The sequence below is a fragment of the Etheostoma cragini genome, chromosome 13, assembly GCF_013103735.1.
Source record: "Etheostoma cragini isolate CJK2018 chromosome 13, CSU_Ecrag_1.0, whole genome shotgun sequence".
In the NCBI taxonomy this organism is placed as follows: domain Eukaryota; kingdom Metazoa; phylum Chordata; class Actinopteri; order Perciformes; family Percidae; genus Etheostoma; species Etheostoma cragini.
The window spans coordinates 17,059,008-17,077,901 of NC_048419.1; the positions used below are offsets into that span (position 1 = coordinate 17,059,008).

General features: G+C 40.3%; 1 protein-coding gene and 1 long non-coding RNA gene across 2 annotated transcripts; both read right to left on the reverse strand.

Moving 5' to 3' along the window:
• Positions 1-6,726: 6,726 nt before the first annotated feature.
• On the reverse strand, positions 6,727-11,986 carry drd1b (dopamine receptor D1b). The gene has a single exon (XM_034890303.1). It carries the CDS (start codon positions 10,428-10,430, stop codon positions 9,048-9,050), a length of 1,383 nt encoding a protein of 460 aa, XP_034746194.1. The 5' UTR covers positions 10,431-11,986; the 3' UTR covers positions 6,727-9,047.
• A 6,447-nt stretch (positions 11,987-18,433) lies between these two features.
• On the reverse strand, positions 18,434-18,668 carry LOC117955683. Its single transcript, XR_004659112.1, has 2 exons — positions 18,564-18,668; positions 18,434-18,523 (listed from the first exon to the last, which is right to left on the reverse strand). It is a non-coding gene; the product is annotated as an uncharacterized LOC117955683 (long non-coding RNA).
• Positions 18,669-18,894: the final 226 nt, after the last annotated feature.

Consider the following 18,894-nt stretch of genomic DNA (forward strand, 5'->3'; position numbering starts at 1 on the left):
TAAAGATTTTTGTATGCAAGAAGTGTAGTTCACATACATATCTGTTGTTTTTGTATCTTTAAATTGTTTTTTTCTTTGTATTTTTATGAAAATACTTTTATGCCCATTTGCAACAACTTCATGGCCCACTAACAGGCTACAACCTCAACTCGTAAGTCACTGGATTTATCAGTGTTGTAAAACCTTTTTGCTAGTGAAATTTTACCCTTAAAAGTTCAAATGCTGGTTTGAGCAGCTTTATAATGATGCAGTGTAGTAAATAAACCAATGTGTACATAGAGGGAGAGTAAGTAAACACATTCCCTCTTACACACATTGCAAAAGGTAAGAGCGAATGTTATTTTTCAGTAAAAATGTAATTCAAAATTGCACCAATACAAAGATTGAAAGGAACTAAAAGAAAAAATAGTGGTTGATGTGACTTGATAGACAATATACAGTACATCAGCATTTTAGCGGTATGATAATTTGCAACAATAAAAGAACCTAGGCTCACAATGCATTGCAGGTATAGAGCTAGGGTACAAAGCAGAAAAAGACAGCAGTGTGTTTATGAATTAAACATAGAATTAGAACAAAGGAATAAAACTTTGCTCCTTAAAACCTGAGTTTACAGAGACTGGGTGCTTCCTTCTGCCCTCTGTTTTTGAGGATCGGAAATTAAACCTCTTTTATTTTGACTTGGTATGTTTTAATAATGTGATAACTAAGAAAAAAGCCAGTGGGCAGCTGCCATTCAAACCGTTAAACTGTTATGTCTGCTTTGTGGAAATAATACTTATTTACGTGATTTCAACACTTGACGTTGTGAGTCATCTTCTGCAGCTCATCCACACTGCACACTGCACCACCTTGCATGACATCAATCCTTTTATTTTGAAAGAGTGTCTGCTTTTATTAACTTTCTTTTCAAGAACTGGTGCTTAATGTTTTACCATTTTATTGCTTGAGTGAAGTAGTCTTATTGAGGTAATAAAAATACCAGGATTGATCCATTTCTTGATTAGATAAAGCACTTCACACCAGAGGGTGCGTGAGTCACTCCACTGCTTTGGGAGAGGAGAGGGAAGGAGAAAACGGGAGTCAGAAAAGAAGGGGCATTTGGAAGAAGAGGTGGGGAGAGGAGACAAGAGGGGAGGAGATAAGAAGAAAGGTTGATATAGTAATAAGGATTTTAACATTGGCAGGAAGCCGAAAAATGTCATTCATTTTATGCATTGTATGTATTTATTTATAAATGTGATGGCACTGACACATTTTTCAAAGTGTGTGTCTGAAAAACTTGGAACAAGAATAAAGATAAATCTCTTCGACTTCACAGAGTTGACCCGGTGCAGACAGACAGGCTTCTGAACTTGTATTGTTACTTTGACAGATTGGGTTTGGCATGCCGTCGGCATTACAGGTTAATGATAGAAATTGTGATTTTTTTTTAAATTGTATCTTCAAAGGTGAGCAAAACAAGATGCCAACAAAAACTAAATGGAAAACTGTAACAACAGGTGTAGATAAAATGCTTGCAGTGTGTGATTTTCAACAGCCTACTCTGCAGAAACAATATGCAGGGAACAGATGGAGGTTTTCACACAAAGACACGCCTGAACTAATGGCTTCAAACCAGCTCATCACATCCAATGAAAGATCCCATCAGAGAGACAGAGTATTTTGTTCTCAGTTTCAAAACAGAGTGCTTATACCTGCGACAAGGGTTATGGTTGTTCCTTAAAATAAAGTCTCTAAGAACCTTAAGACTTTTCTGTTCTATATCTATTCTTCTTCTAATTCTACCATTTTTTTTGTTCCTCAAGGGAGCATAAAGAGTCAAGTAGAGTGATCAAACGTTCCAGCCCCTCCGGGTTGAGCAGAGGTGCTGGAGTAACATTGGAAGTAGCTGTCAAAAAGGCCTCTGAGAATTTGTTGGCAGAGACAGAGGTAAAGACGCTGCTCAAGGACATGTTCCTTTAGATGGATGCTCACATTGAATTAAATTGAAATATCCAATAAGATGAATAAAATCACACCCAGGTCCCATGGGTGATGGAACGTGCTGTTACAGATTCCATGGCTCTAACTGTCAGGGAACTGCGTGAAACAAATAAGTAAAAGGACGTGGGGAGAGGATTTGAAATCAGTTTTGTGGATTAGGATTGCTCCACTACCCTAAATGACATAATGTTTTGCATTGTTTAAGCCAAATATACCAAATGCTCGGAAACCAGTGGGGCACCAGCAGAAATCACAGATTAATTATTTAAAATGTCTTTAGCAGCCAAAATCTGAAGTACCACATATCAAAGTCCTTCATAAAACTGTGTTAAACCCAAATGTCCCGTTGATTGTTTATGACCTAACAACCATCACTGTTTCATTTGAACCGCACGCAGCAGCATGTGTGCACTCAAAACAACCCAGCAAATAGTCATGAAGGAGTGTTAAAATAACATCCATAGTAACATCAGAATGATTAGTTTGAAGGAAGAGAATGTATTTGTTCATTCAAGTTATAAAATAGTTAAACCCTGTTACTTGCTCTGCTAGACAAACGTCTGTCAGGAAAATTCCCACCAATTCTAAAATTTCTTTTTTTTCAGTTTGGTCATTCGGTCCATCCCTATCAAATTTATCGGCAATATATGTGGAGGGCTCTACATTTTTAAAAAGGACGCCGCCTGCTGCTTTTAATTTGAGAATGAGCAAAAGGAGGCTAAATGACTGCTGGTGTAGTTACATAAGCTCATTACAGCAGTGTGCATGACTGTACGCACTCAGACACTCTTACTTACACACACACATGCACACATACACACACAAACACACACACATCCACACAAGCGCCCAACACTATGTTGCTGCCTGCAGTCTATCATTAACCTTGACTGTATTTCCACTGTGACCCCACTACAGCCTCGCTCTCTCTCTCTCTCTCTCTCTCTCTCTCTCTCTCTCTCTCTCTCTCTCTCTATATGTCTCTCAGACTGGATGAGGATAGGTTACATATACATACATGCAGCTTTTTTTTAATGTGTATTTTTTACGTTATTGTTCCTGAATCCAGGTTAAGTGGATTGTGCACCATCATTTGTGAACAGCGTAACCTCACTATGAACTTTACCTCTCATAAACCCTGACTGTACAGCACCACACTGCTGCAGCTTTTAAACACACTTCAATGGGAAATTGATTAGACTTTGATTAGAGCTCACAGGACACAAGTCTTTATGATTGAATTAATTTCAGTTTCAGGTTTTGCTCAATTACTGTTTGAAAGCCCAAAGATTTCCCCTCAAGTCTGTGTTAAAGCCTAGTGAGAAACTGCAAGGTAATGAATAATAAAAAAAATCAAGTGGCATTTCATTGTGAACACTCTCAGAAATAAGAGTTGTTAGTTGTGGAGATAAGGGTGAATCCTTGTTCTGTGTGAGAACATTTCAGAGTTGTAACCTTTCTCCTTCTTTTCTTCATCTATTATTTCAGCTACTGTATTTTAACATTGCTTGACTTAAATGGATTTAAAGTGTACTCAAAAAACAGGCACAACTATATTGAAACAAGAATCAATCATCTGAATTAATCATGACATATCTGAACACATACCACCACAACTGTGTTTGGCAGCTGTGCAGAAAATTTGACAGCTTGCGAGCCTGTGTAGATCACTATCCTATTTCACTTGTACAAACATACCAAATGTCATTAATTTGAAGTGCACTTCCAACTACTGTTGCTCCTGTAACCAGTGTGCATTGCTGCCATTGAGAATATGATCTTAATTAGATGGGATTTCAAATTAAGAGCACTGGATGAACTTGTGCAGTTGGTAGTATCCAGGCATCACTTACGGTCAAAGCATGTGTAAATATTTCCATCACACACATATTGTATCTGTCATATACAAATGGACACCATGTATGTTTCTATTGTAATACAAACAGGAGAAGCTGAAATAGTTTTCTTCTAAACTAACAGCTACTACTTTCAATCCTGAGTTTTACAAGCTCCAAAAGATTAGTGTGTGAGAGAGTGTGTGTGTGTGTGAGAGACAAAATTAAACAGATGTTAGTTAAAGCGGCACTGGGAGCTACAGAGCTGGCAGAGTGGTCAACCAAGGAGACACTGCTGCCTTGCTTCTGTCATTTTTTTCTCCTTACTTTATCAAACCTCACCGTGGACTGGCAAAAAAACGAATCAATCAATTCAAAAGTGAGATTAATCTTGATGTACAATTTCCAGTTTTGAGTTATTGATGCATGCAGAGCACCAGACTAATCTGCAAACTGTTAATTCTAACCTTTCTCAATTGACCAGGGATATGTAAAGCAAAGCTTTGAAGTGTAACTCATTAGATTAGACAGAGTAGCTGTGGGGTCATGGGTTTGTTAAGTCTTTTTTAAGTAGTCAGACTGATTTGGATTGAGTTTGTTTTACTTTCAGATGAAAAGATATTATTGATCATACCATACTCTATGGAGGAAAATTAAAAGGTGGGGACCTCCTAGCCGGGGGCTTTTCCAATTCAGACACTAAATTAGATTACAAGTTACAAGTTCAAAGGTGATGAGACTAATGAGAAAAAATAGATAAACTGGTTACCCCATCAAGTGCATCAAGACCGATTTTGTTAATTTTGAAAAAAATGTTTACTTTATTATAGTGCTTTTTATCTCTGACAAGGTTACTGTGTGCGCATTTAAGTCTGCAAGTGTTGGCCCAGATTTAAGTTAACAAACGAGGTGGGTGAGAGAGCAGAGCAAGAGTACGTGTCAACTATGAAGGGACTGTCAGGTTATGTAAATGCGGGGCAAAGGCAGGAACACAGCGAGGACACCACGCTTAGGGAGCTGGAAAAAAATATGCGTCACCGTTCAAAATCAATCTCTATCGATCCCCTGCTGTAGCGGCATGATCTTCCAATAGCCACTCAGTGTCAAAGGAACAACCACACTCAAATCCACACAGGCCCCTCTCAAATAAACACAACTCAGTGAGTGCAGATGAAAAAAAAATACATACATGTTTATTTTACAAGAAGGGCACATTTTTTTGTACAAACTGTAAACTAAATAATGTTATTATTCTGAGGGTTATACTCTTTGACATCACGTTCATGAATGAACACCAGAGACACGTAAATAAATAAATACAGAAATAGTCAGTGACTCCTGCCTTTTACTGCAAATTATGATCCCACACTGGAGAAAACACAGCATGTAAGTCTGCTACACACATTAAGGATTTTAGAAGATAAAAAGCACTTGTGTTGATCACAACTACATTTTGAACATCATTGTACAATACTCTATCCCTGCACTCCCCAACCCGAAATACTGCATGTTAATTTTGTACATGAAGCTTTGTAACTGAATTGATGTCGAGGTAGGGACTTCATCATTATCCTAGACAGTTTGTATAAGATGAAACATCCTCACCACATTCCCAGGGCCTTGGAGTGTTGTTCGTCCCTACATCTGCTGCGTCTCTCGGCCCACTGGCAGAGGGAGAGGAGGGATTCTGTCAGATTTGTTTCAGTTGTCATACGTCATGTAACTACACTGATTGAGAGACCATGTACTGTCACCATTGCTCCCCAAAGCAACATGTAGGGCAGCCTGGAGGAAATGCTCCAGATCAAACAAAACATTTTGCTTATGGGACTGTCGACTGACATCACCCTTCTCCAAAATCAAAGCAGTGGCATCCGGAAAGATGACTCACCCAGTTGACAAGGCGAGGGCTCAGGTTCTTTTTTCATAGAGCCAAAATACAGCAGAGGTCATTTCAGCTCACAGCTGGAGGTATGATTCTATAAATGTGTACATACAGCATATATGAAAAACATCTGGTAAACCTGTAAATGCCAATGATGTCACAACAAATGGCAGATTAATCTCTATATCAATAACAATACCCTTACCCCCCAAAATGTCAGTTTATAAAAACACTGCGTAAATCACCGCATAAGCTACAGTACAGCCACATTCAGCCAAAAATATCAATTTTGGCAATAATAATATTGTAATCATAATAAAAGGTCTAGGTGGGGCTTTGATTCAGCAATTCAACCCAAACTACAGAAGGGAAACAGTAGGCCCTGTCTTTTAAATAATAAATTAAATCTTTGTTAACATCGGGAACACTCATCAAGTCGACAGAGGCAGTCAAGAGAAAATAAAAAGAGATGGAGAAAAAGAAGGGTAGAGGTGGGGGAAGGGGTGGGGGTGGAGGGGGGAACCAAATCTTCCCTAAGGCAGTTACCCTCCATGTCCAATCCTGACAGATTATGTGCAGTTCATGTTTTATCGCATGTTTAAGGGGGCTTGTGTATGGAAAAATTTAGGGAGTAAATTACTGATGAAGGGAGAAAGGGGAGGGTTACTGAGCTGATATGGTTGAAAATATCTAAAAGGCAAAGGAGTAAAGAGGGACATTATAGTATTTTGTGGCTCTTAATTTAATTTAAATTTAATTTAAACTTCAATATAAAAAATGGTTAATCCAAATTCACTTAGTGAATGTTTTACACATTTTATACAGTTTTAAAGTAATGGAGCAGCAGCTAACAGTAGCCGAGGACAGGGAGGCAGATAGGACAGTCAGTTGCTTTTGAATCACAAGCCAAGCCCCATATTGAGCTAAACACCCCCCCCCCCCCCCCCCTCCACACACACACACACACAAACACACACACACACACACACACACACACACACACACACACACACACACACCTTTGTTGCCATCTAGATAGCATTGGATTTTCCAGAGCAGGAAAATCAAATGCTTCGTTCAAGACCAATTGCTTTCTATTGGATTAGCTCTTCCTTTCTCTGATGTGCAACAGTTTCACGCCTTCATGGACACACACAGCACATGGTGGACGCTCAGCATACAATGTCCGAAAGCATGCTGCTGAGCATTCTTTCACCGGCAACACTAAACACAACGAAAAAGAAGCTTTACAGCCGTTGACTAGAAAGCTTATCATGTTAGATAATTGGGTGCAACGCATAAACTTTGCATACCATATTCTTATGTTTTTTGACCTTATGTTTGTTTTTAATGGCTTCAAATACAATGCATAAAACGGAAACTTAAAGCAACACTATGTTACTTTTGCTCTTACAAAGGAATGCCTTACTTGGTCTGGTATTACCAGTAGCTTATTGTGGATAATGTTAACTAATGTTAGATTGATGTAGCTGTATTATGGACATAAAAGAGTCCCAGAGGACACTACTCCACTACTGTGACACTATGTTTTAGCATTTTCCATGATCACATAAAATGCTGACAAATGTTACCTAGTCTGACTTAAAACTCAAACTTAACCTGAAATGTCAAACTGCCTATTATAAATGACTATCTTTTGTAAAAAAAATAAATAAATTCAATTTAGTTCCAGAACTAATGTTATATAAAATAATTTCATCATAGGTACTAACTTAAAAACTTTATTCTGACTAACAGTTCAAAAGTTCATTTCTGATTGTATTTTTTTTTCTTTGTAGAGTGCAAAAGCAGATGCCTGGAAAAAGAGTGGTTATACAAATATGTTTGATATCTCGAAGGTAATCCTCATCGTGGTGGTTTTGGATTCCACCCCTGCAAACAGTGCGACTGTCACACTGCATGCTCCACATCCCCACTACAGCACAGCAGGGCTCGCAGCATGAGCAATTTACAAAATCAGATATCTTCAAGTTTGCAAAAGGTCACTAAGTGTCACTTGCATTACAGCTGAATGAACGCTGCTGCCTCCTCTGTCCAACCGCGGGAGTTTTAGTATACAGATTTACATTCTTCTTTAATTCTGGACTGACATTGGCCAAAAATAGAATCATAAGTTAGGCTAGAGTACCACTTTAATTGGGCAGAGTTAAGACTTAAAATGAAGGGCTGCCAGAGGAGACGGTGAGGAAGAGTCAGACAGACAAACACAAACACAAAAAGAAGGTATGGTGCAGGTGTAAATGACCATGCTGACTGAGGGAATGGTGGGGAGGAGGGAAAAGGTTGACAACGCCGAAGAAACAATGTCAACGGGAGAGAGGAAGGGATTTTGCTGACTGAGGAAAGGGGAGCAGGAAAATGGAAAGGAGAGAAGACTGTAGGACCCTAGAGAGGGTTTGCTGAAGAGCAGCAGAGTAGGGAGACCAATGAAAACAGGCAGTGAGGGGAAGCAATGGAGAAAACTTTGGCCGAGCCTGTCTGATCGGTCCTTGGTGGGCATGACTGAGGATGGATCAGAATAGGATACAAGGGAAGGAAAGTGGACCATAGGAGTGACGTTATCCAACCTGGAGATACTGCAAGATAACGAGGGTGGGTAGGGTGGTGTAAAAATAAAATATTTATAATTATATGACAACTTGGCTTACGGTATTGAACTCCATTTTCTGCCCCCTGCCTGTTTTAATTTAAATCAGAATACTGTTACTTCTCTGAAGCAGTTTTAACTCAAATAAATTACCACTGCATTACAAGTGGTTTGATTTTGTAATAAAATATTACAATGATGAAAAACTTACTGAAGAGAATTAACTGCAAGAAACAACTAATTATACGATACCCAGACCAATTTACTCACATTGCTCTCTCTTGCATGAAACACATACAAAACACCTACCTACAAGACATTTTGCTAATAGTTACTACATCTTCCTCCACTGTATACTGTGTTTAAGTCCTTCCAGGACTGTGTCAGTACTGTACAGTATACACATGCAAATGAATACATCTTTATAAATATTTAAAAAAATGTATACATGTGCACATAGCTAGTGTTCTGCTTTAATATTCACATTATCAACATGTATCATCAAATGTGTCGATTTCATCAATAAATGCTGAGAGTATTTTGCAGATAGTTATATCCAGGATAAAGTGCCTTTACTTTAAAACATTCTGTAGGTATTTCCATGTGGATTCTTGTTGACAGTCTTATCTGTCTGTTTTTTTTTTTTTACTTTTTCTGTCCTTCTGTGTAAGCATTTCTTCCCTTTGTGCGTACATACGTGCCTCGGTGTACTTCAATCCATCTTTGCCTTTTCTTAACATGACGCGGTTTTATGCTGTCCATTCTGTGTTATGGGATTGATCTTTTCCAGTGTGACCTCAGTATCGCTGTCTAAATTCCCAGAGATAGCTGGGGAGAGTTTCTCCAAGGTGTTGTTTCCCATGCCCACCTCAATCTCCCCTCCGCATCCATCCTTCTTCTGTAACTCGTCCTCCTGACACAGGATGCTGTGGGGGATCACATAGCTAGCTGAATGGTTGCCCTCCTTTGGAATGTGACCCTTGGGCTGATACTGATTGTTGGGGTTCGAGGTAGGGGCGCCCATGTTGTTGTTAATACTGACGATCTCGATGGCGTTGCTCCCCGGGCAGAGCCGGTGGCAGCCCAGCAGGATGGAGAAGGCCTTGCGGAAGTCGGCGTTGAAGGCATAGATGATGGGGTTAAGCGAGGAGTTTGCCCAGCCGAACCACACAAACACATCGAAGGTGGTGGAGCTTATGCAGGGCAAGTCTGTGGCACCATCCGGCTCACAGAACGGAACCATGCAGTTAAGGATGAAGAAGGGCAACCAGCAGCAAACAAACACTCCCATGATGACTGAGAGCGTCTTTAAGACTTTGGTTTCTCGTTTAAACGACATTTTGAATGAGCTCTCATTCTCTATGCTCGAACTATTCCCCATGCTGCTGTGACGATTTTTGGCACTCTCTGCTGCCCGCTCTAAGGCAGATATTCTCCGTATCTGTTTCTGGGCAATGCGGTAGATCCTGGTGTAGGTGACGATCATAATAGCCACAGGGATGTAGAAGCTGATAAGAGAGGAGGAGATGGCATAGGTCCTGTTAAGGCTAGAGTCGCAGTTGTCAGGGGGCAGATCACCAATGTATGTTCCGTTTAGCTCTGCATAGCTGGTGGTCTGAGCTTTGTGCCAGTTAAGCTGTACAGGAATGAAGGAGATAAGGACAGACAGGGTCCATGCAACACTTATCATCAGACACGCCACTTTCGGGGTCATCTTGCGTTCATAGCGGAATGGGCTTGAGATTGCCCAGTAACGGTCTACACTAATTACACACAGGTTCAAGATGGAGGCAGTGGAGCACATGATGTCGAACGCCACCCACACGTTGCAGAATGCACCAAACGGCCAAAACCCGACGATCTCAGTCGCCGCCTTCCAAGGCATTACCAAAATAGCTACCAGAAGGTCGGAGATGGCCAGCGAGATGACAAAAAAGTTGGTGACCTTCGACCTTAGGTGTCGGAACTTGGTGACGGCAACACACACAAGTGTGTTGCCTAGCAGCGTGGTGAAGATGAGGAGGAAGAGGAAACATCCTGTCAGTACACGTTTGGACGAGTCTCTCTCTGGTAGCAGCTGCTTGCCATCTTGAACCGTTGAGAAATTCTGATCCATTGTTTATATTACACTGCTAATAAAGTGAGATAGGGGGTGGGTGAGGGGGGTGTCAACAGTCACCCCATCACATCCCCAGCCTGCAGCAGCTGTGCCTCTCTGGGGAGGAGTTTTAGACGGACGGCGTAGCTGGTGGGGAGGTCAATTGTCTCGGCACCAGCTCTCCCACAGACTGGGTCATCCATAGGCTTCTTGTCACAACCACCATCCTTGCACAAGATCAGCTAGAAATATTTCAAAAAGATCTCTTCTGAAACATGAGCCACAAAAATTCCTGTAGCAGCAACAATGGCAACAGACATTCTCCTTTAAGAGGAGGAGGAATATTCCAGCTGTTGATTGCAGTAATCTTTCCAGTCAGCACTGTAGTCATGGAATAGCATAAAGCACTTTTACTCCTCTCTCTGGGTGCCTCAGCTGTCAAGCGAATGTTTCACACCATATTGTTGCCGAGCTGTTGAGTAAACACAGGCTTGGCCAATCATTAGCCTTATATACCACCTCATCAATAACTTCTATTGATGGTTTTCGCTCTGCGTTTATCTGATTTGTTTAATGATCCTCTAGGCATGTCCGTGTGATTATAATGGTGCATGTATCGACAATGATCCACCCTGGCTACTTAGTGTTGTGTTTTATTTTTTCATTTCTTTGATTGCAGCTTCCTGTTAGTATATGGCACAGTCTCCAGCCAACATTTCCACCAGAGTGGTGAGCCACAAATTAGGCTGACAACAGCATTCAAAAGTCTAGACTGGTCTTTTCATATCGTGGAGATACATAGGCTATTCAATCTCTAAATCATCACTTGTAGGAAAGCACATATCAATAGCACAGCTCTTCCTATGCTGACATGGGGCTGTAATCCAGATGCGAGGTATTTTTTTCCATTTGGTTTAGTTCGCGTGTCCATTTGTGTGGACACAGTAAAACCACTGCTCAGCTTTCAGAAACATTCGATAGTTATTTTGGCCACCCAGCTAAAGTATCTCTGGCAGTTCAATCCCTGGGTTGACGTTGAAACAGAGGCGCAATTGATTTATTTATTTTCTAAATCTTAAAGCAGCGTGCGCTCCGGTCTGTGGATGTGGACAGCGCAGGACCCGCAGCACCATCTTGGGTCATCTTAAAAATAATTTAATTCCAAAATCAACTCCAGTAATTGAACGGAATATTTAAAAAAAATACTCAGTCCCGCAAAATCAACTCTTCGGAATACATCCAACTTGTATCTTGGTACCAAGTGAAAGAGAAGGAGCTCACCCTCTCTGCGCACTCCTCCATGGGAAGTCAGTCACGCTCCCCTGTTGCGTCTTCAGGTGTTTTTTTATCAGTCGTTATATTTCTCTTTTTAGGTCCATCTTCTATTGTGCAACATTCAGTTACACTATGATGTGTCTACGGTCTGACCGGCCGGCGGAGAGTGATGGGAATGACTGGTCTCTCCAAGACCCGTGTTCATGCGCGCTCCTCTCTCTCCGCTCAGCTGCAGCCTGCTGAGAGCTACGATCCTTGCCACAACTGCTCGATCTATCCAGACAACGTGAAGCGTGAAGCTACACACATTCACACCACACAGCAGTATTATTGTTTGCTAAAGAGTTAAGCCAAATATGTATGATGAAGAAAAAAAGAATCCTTAACCTACATTAATGACAAATACGTCTAATTATGGGATGATTTATGCAGAATTTTAAATATTTTTTTCAAATGATATGAATTTCTGTCTGAAACCCAGTTGGTGTCAGATGTTGGTGACTTTCTTATCCACCTATAGGCTAAATCACAAACTCACTGTTACATTTTTTACAATAACAATAATGATGGTGTTCCCTTTTTCTGCTTGCACTTTATGTTGCACTTGACCCACACTGACAAAGAATGTCGAAAAAAAGTCCCAAAAAGAAAAGAGGAGCTAAAATTTAAGGTACCTTGATGTCCTGAGATGAACTTGTAGCCAGCAGGCATGCATACAGAGGCACAATGAGGCCATCTACTGGATGCAAGATTGTGGGAGATTATGTGAGAGTGGAAGCAGAGAGAGTGAGCTGCAGCGCTGATGCATTAACGTCACCTCAATAAACATGACTGAACAACTCTGAATTAGATTCAAGTCCCAGGAGCCACTGCAGCAGGAAGCCCATGAAGTAATAGGGAGAGTGAGTGTTGACATAGGCTGGGGAGGGGGGTGGGGAGGGGTAATGTTATGCTGTGAGCTGCCTAGCAGGCCTGGCCAGTTTGAATGTTAACTATTTAGCAAGATAAAATCCTCAATGGACTTCGTCCCCTGTGTGTGTGTGTGTGTATCTCTTCTTGTGCATGTGTGTCTGACTTTGTATGTGCATCTTTGTACTGAGCATGTGTGTGTGTGTGTGTGTGTGTGTGTGTGTGAGTAATGCATGTAGACAAGCCAAGTGTAAGAGGCCTGGCAGACACAACGCCCACATTTCCCTGTAGCACAGAGCCGGGGTGTGCGTGCAGCCAACAAAGTTCAAACCAAGACCACGTCACACAAAAAAGAACACACATACAGACTTGCTCACTCACTCACTCCCGCACGCACAAACACACAACAAGCCATGCAGGGTAATTTATGTCTGCTCCAAAAAGCAAACAAAATAGAACAGAATGGCGTTTTTGGGATGACTTTTTGCCACATACACATATGGGTCAGATGTTTAAATTGTCTATAAATCTTTCAAAACATGACTTTATAGTTGTGTCACTGTTCCACTTAATTACTTTGTGCTTTTCCATGCGAGAGTCTAAAAAATAAAAACAAAGTGTAGCCTTTAGTCATTAGGCTTTGTAAATCAAAATTCAAATCAGCATAATAATTAAATGTCCTTGATGCATTTGAGATGAGCCAAAAAGTGTCTTCTGACAATTCAAATGAATGCAGCAAGTTTGCTAACGAACCGGTGTCAAAAAACTTGTGTAACTTTTTATGACGCCCTGAGAGTGTGGCAGTTTGCCTCCTGACAGGAAGTTAATCAAGTGACTCTATTTGCCATTCTGCTGACCCTCAGTAAATCCTACAGGCAATGAATCAGAGATAACATGAAAATTCTCCGGAAAGGTTTCCTACCAAGTCTGTATGGTACGCTCTGATCTCTGTGGGGGGAATAGTTTAATTTTCAAGGATTTAACCTAAACCCACTCCAATTTTAAAATATTACCACAAGCAGAGATTTATTTAGCCATTCAAGCTGATATGGAAATGCCAAAGATGTAAGGCTTTTGTGGGGGCCACAATCTGCAGGGGACAGCTCAAAGATTAATTCTTGGCACTCACCATAAGTTTCATATTAATTTGGAACAAGGTTTAGACAGCAATGATCTAAACACATACAGTTATGTTAAAGGTATAAAGCATAACTGCTGCCAGAGGGGGTGTTTGAGCCAAAATGCATCTTACAGCGGCGCACAGATGCTTCAAAGTGTGCTCCTCAAATTAAAACAAAGGTGATTTTGTATAACAACACATTTAAAGGAGAATTACATCCAATGTTTATGTTAATCTTGATTGCTATAAATATGTAAGGTCTTTTGATTGAAAAAAAAACAACTGTTTGTGGACCGACTGAATTGGTGCAGGCAACACAGAGCAGCTGCAGCTACGTTCAAGCTTCCACTGAGCTAAAACGGCAGTTAAACGGCAAGTTTTAGAGAGCCTTTGTGCCTCTTAACAGACACACAATGCAATAGATTCATCACACACAAAATGGATGAGCTACAAATGCACACAGAAATGCTGTATTATGATTTTCACAAAAGCCTGGCTGAACACACTTCTCAATAGCAGCTAACAGGTAGCAGCTAACAGCTAGCTAGCTCTAGCTGCTAACCAAGCTACCAACCGGCAAGAACAAGACAGGGTAGGTGAATTTAAACAGTGTCTGACTTGAAAACGCACCTTGATGTTATGTAAGGGCCCTGTTCATGTTATACGGGCATAATAATTGCATTGTGCGTCTGATAAGAGGCACAAAGGAACTCTAAAACGTGCCCTCTTAACTGCCGTTTTAGCTCAGTGGAAGCTTGTACACGTACGTAGCTGCAGCTGCTCTGTGTTGCCTGCACTGTTTCAGGTGGGGGAGTTTTCAATCGAAAGTACTTGCAAATTTATAGCAATCAAGATTAACATAAAATTGAACGAAATTATCCTTTAAGGGACGTTCCTGAATATCTTTGCCAAATGTTAAGTGGCTGCCTTTATTTAAAATTCAAATCTGGTGCTGTAGATTTAAAGCTATTAATGGTAGGAAGCAATTAAAATTATAGCTTTTTCATGACATCTACCAGAGGCAGCCTTCAATACCCATTAGCTGGAGACTATTTGTTTTCTTCTGAGATAAGTGGGGCGGTTATAAAAACAGTGAATACTTAGCTTCCCATGATACAGATCTATTTAGAAAGTGCGAGAAATGGCTGTGGCCCTCCTTCAAACCCATTTAATCTTTTATGCAAAGTACAATTTTAATATGGTGTCAGCAATGGCACGGTCAACGTTTAGAGTCAATGTAAATATACAATCCGCTTTATCAATGATATGGTTCACGTAATGATCTGCATCTGTACTAATCTTTGAAGATAGTGGCCAGACCACCGCCTTGACCTGAAGCTCGCTGGGAGTCGAGGAAAGAACAGCCGAGGGGGAGGATCTCCGAGTTATCACCTGGTTTTAGCCAGGTCTCCACCAACATGAGAAAGATCAGGGCAGTGGTTGTAAGAAAAAAAGTCCTTGAGGATAAAAGCCTTATTCATGAATGATCTGGTGTTGATCAGCACCATGCAAAATGAACATCTTTCAGTCTGTTGGGAAACACATTTGAGCGGGCAGAGATTCACACAGCTGCGTCAGGAGAGACTTACAATCCGGCAGCGGGGAGGTGGGCACCCAGAGTAAGTACAGCTGACTGGCGCCACCAGTAACTGTGAACATGAAGAATGCCGCAGATCGTAGCCGACGTAGCTTTGACGAACTGCAGCTGATTGGACAAATGTGTCCATAATGGCGGCTTGTTAGGAATATTATCTTTTATTTTACGAAAATAGTTCACTGAAACATGTTTCTGAAAACATTTAAAGCAAGAAATAGGCCCTGCAATTTCTGAATCTGTCTTAATTTCCGATCAACAATGGTCACTTTGAAAGATTTGTGTCAGGTTTTGAGAGTCATTGAGCTGAGCGTGCCACTCCTTATTTGCATAAAGTTGGCTGGATTCAACTTTATGCAAATGAGAAGCAGGCTCTTGAATGAATGGGAAGTGTGGAAATGACACTGAGAATGGACACAGCATTAGAAGGGTCACCAAGAGCGGTGACACATTCCAAGTTATCTCATGTAGCAAGAACAAGACAATCAACAACAAACTCAGCCAAGGTAAGTGGTAAACCACTCACAACGGCGCCATCTTAACTTCTTAGTGTTTTAAATGTTTAAGGTAAAATGGAGTCTCCAATTGACGTCTATAACCAAAGTCAAGAGAGTAAAAAAACTGAAAAGTATTTTGGCAGACACTCATCAACAACGTTAACACGTCCTCTTAGACTCAATGATTGCTGTCAGGACAGATTCATTTTAAAAGGAACATTGTTTTTTTGTGTAGCACCAGAAATCTAAATCTCATTTCTAGCAGCATTTCTTACAGCAATGATAAAAATCTGTGGAAATTTATGAGACGTCTAAGAAGGTGATGGCTGCCAGATAACACAGTTTTTCAAGCCTGTCAACAGCAATAAATTATTCTCTGTCAAATGACCAAATGAAAATAGCATTAAAAACAACGGCCAGACTTTACTGAATTACGTTTTTCTAACATTTTATTGACAGGTTACAGACACACACACACACACACACACACACACACACACACACACACACTCATACACAGTGCAGTTAACTCTCTCTTGTTGTGGGGCCTTTAACCATTAGACACAAGCTTGAAGGAAATGCTGTGCGCTGACACATACAGGCAAACACCCACGTAGACAAACATATACATATTGCTGCTTCCAAAAGGGCCTCTAAGCGATCTTATTGACTCATCAGGCTCTTAATTAATGGTTTGCTTGAATTTGCCCTCAGAGCTAAACGGATATTTACTTACACTACGTAAGATAATGGGGCCAGAGAAGATAGCCTGTTAAAGTAAATAAATGAAAATGATAAAATCAGTTGTAGCATTAAAATGGCTCGGTAAGGTCAGATCCTCAAGAATTTGAAAGATTACTTTCTAAAATATACATTTAGAGACATTACATTTAAAGGTTTCACATCTTTAAAAATGTCTTTACTTTGGTGGAAGCATTCAACCTTTGAAACATTTTGTGTGTTAGTCCCTGCATTTTCCAGAACACTGGCAAGCTATTATCTCCTTTTCGTGTTATCGTCCTGCCTTGTCTCTTCCTTTTGTATCCGAGGATAATAAATTTAGAGCAGTTGATCATATTTGGACCATCTGTTGGCAGTTTCATTTGATAAAGTAGGTTTAAAAAGAAGTCGATGAACCAGTTAATCTCCAAATATAATGCAGACACACACAAACATACATCAACATGTTAATCTATCTATCTATCTATCTATTATATACTATATCATTTATATTTTAAAACTTCAATGATTGCATTGAAAAACTGATTTTGAATCACATAAATTGAAATTGTATTGTTTCCTTTTGAATCATTGAATTGAAAAAGGGAATCTGAATAGTATAGCCTGAAGTTAAATTTATTAATTTGGAACTGAAATCCAATAAAATATGACCATAAATGAAAATTCAACTCTCTATATATCTTCAACATTCTGTTCTCACAATTCAGATTCAGTTCACAAAATTCAATTTTAAGTTAATGTGACAGACAACCAGGTACTTGAAGGATGAAAGAAGAGCAATCAAGCGCAGATCAATAGATAGACAACGTTTCTCAAAAGTCAAGGTTCCTTCTTTGGTAGGACTGGTCCTTCCACGTCAGGTCCTTCAGAGGCTAGGCCAGGCTCTAGTGTTGGCAACTTTGCCTGCAACGTGCAATAGTAGGTAACACTACAGTAAGGTGACCATATTTCTCAGGCAAAATCCGGGGACATTTTCAGCTCAGAAGCGGATTTACCTCCAAAACACGTCGTGTTTTTATTTTTGTAAAACTTAAAACGGGGACACTAGACCTGGAGCTGTTTCCCCCAGCAGACGACATTATGGAAAGGATTACTAAGGAGGTTGACCTTTGTGTTAAAGATTAAGATCCTTTTTTTAAATATAAAAGTCCATGAATTTGCGTTGGCTGAACCCACCAGACTGTAAATAATCTAAATAATGTAAATAATCAGTAATTTTAGCATCGTAAAATACGGCTTTCTAAAACGTCTATGAGCTTGTCTTGAGCCACTTTTGCACACTTTTGGGTCTGTCAGTCACAGGGAAAACCGGGGACATTTCCGGGGACAGATCCAGCCGGGGACAGGTTACAAAAACCGTCACCCTACATTACAGACACCAACAGGCTATGATGTAAGCAATAGTTGTCATCTCTTATTTATCCCTTGTCCCTGAATTAAAAACTTGGGAGAGTTCATGTTTGTAGTTGTCAAAACACCTACTGGTAAGGAGAATTGCGTTAATTATTCACAGTAGCAGTTTACATTAGTTTGTAATTTACTGCATACATGTAACATTAGCTCATTGTTTAGTAGCTTCTAGCTTTCAAACAAATGCAGTGCAAAATGTGATCAGCAACTACAACAAGGTAACTGCTACCAGCTAATGAGCTACCACATGATAGGCAGTAGATTGCAAGTGAGAAAGGTTAAATACAACTGTAGACACACAAGCTCCAACCAACATATGAAAAGTCATATTAACAACACCATTGATAAACACCTGCTTACACAGTAAAAGTCATCATGAGTAAAAGTCATCAAGGTCTTAACTGACAACTGTTGACCATTTGATCAACAGTTGTCAGTTAAGACCATGATGAAGAAACTACACCACTACAGTTACATAAAGTTCCTTCATGTTACAACATGCTTAAATATACTTGTGATAAAATTATAATCTTACCAGGACAGGTTGGATAACTACTGGACTAACCTAATCGTAATAGAACAGGTTGGATAACTACTGCACTAACCTTAAGCTTTCTCCTTCTGTCTGCAGTCTGGAAGCAACACCATCATCAGTAGCAGCTGAGCCTGATCGCCCTTCATGTTGAATATACTTGAGTGGACAGTATATAGGAATGTTTGAATAGTCAAGTGTGGCCCAGCAGGGCGGCTCTCAAAGGCAGGAACAACAGTTACCTTTCCAGTGGGGACAATGAGTTACCTTATTCTGCTAAATGATAGATGTGACCTAATATATTCTTTAGAGACAGAGGAAGAGAGGGTGAAGGTGAGAGACACTAGGGCCGTCTTGACCTCTTCACAGAGAAAATGCACATTATCTGAACCTGGCTGCATCAT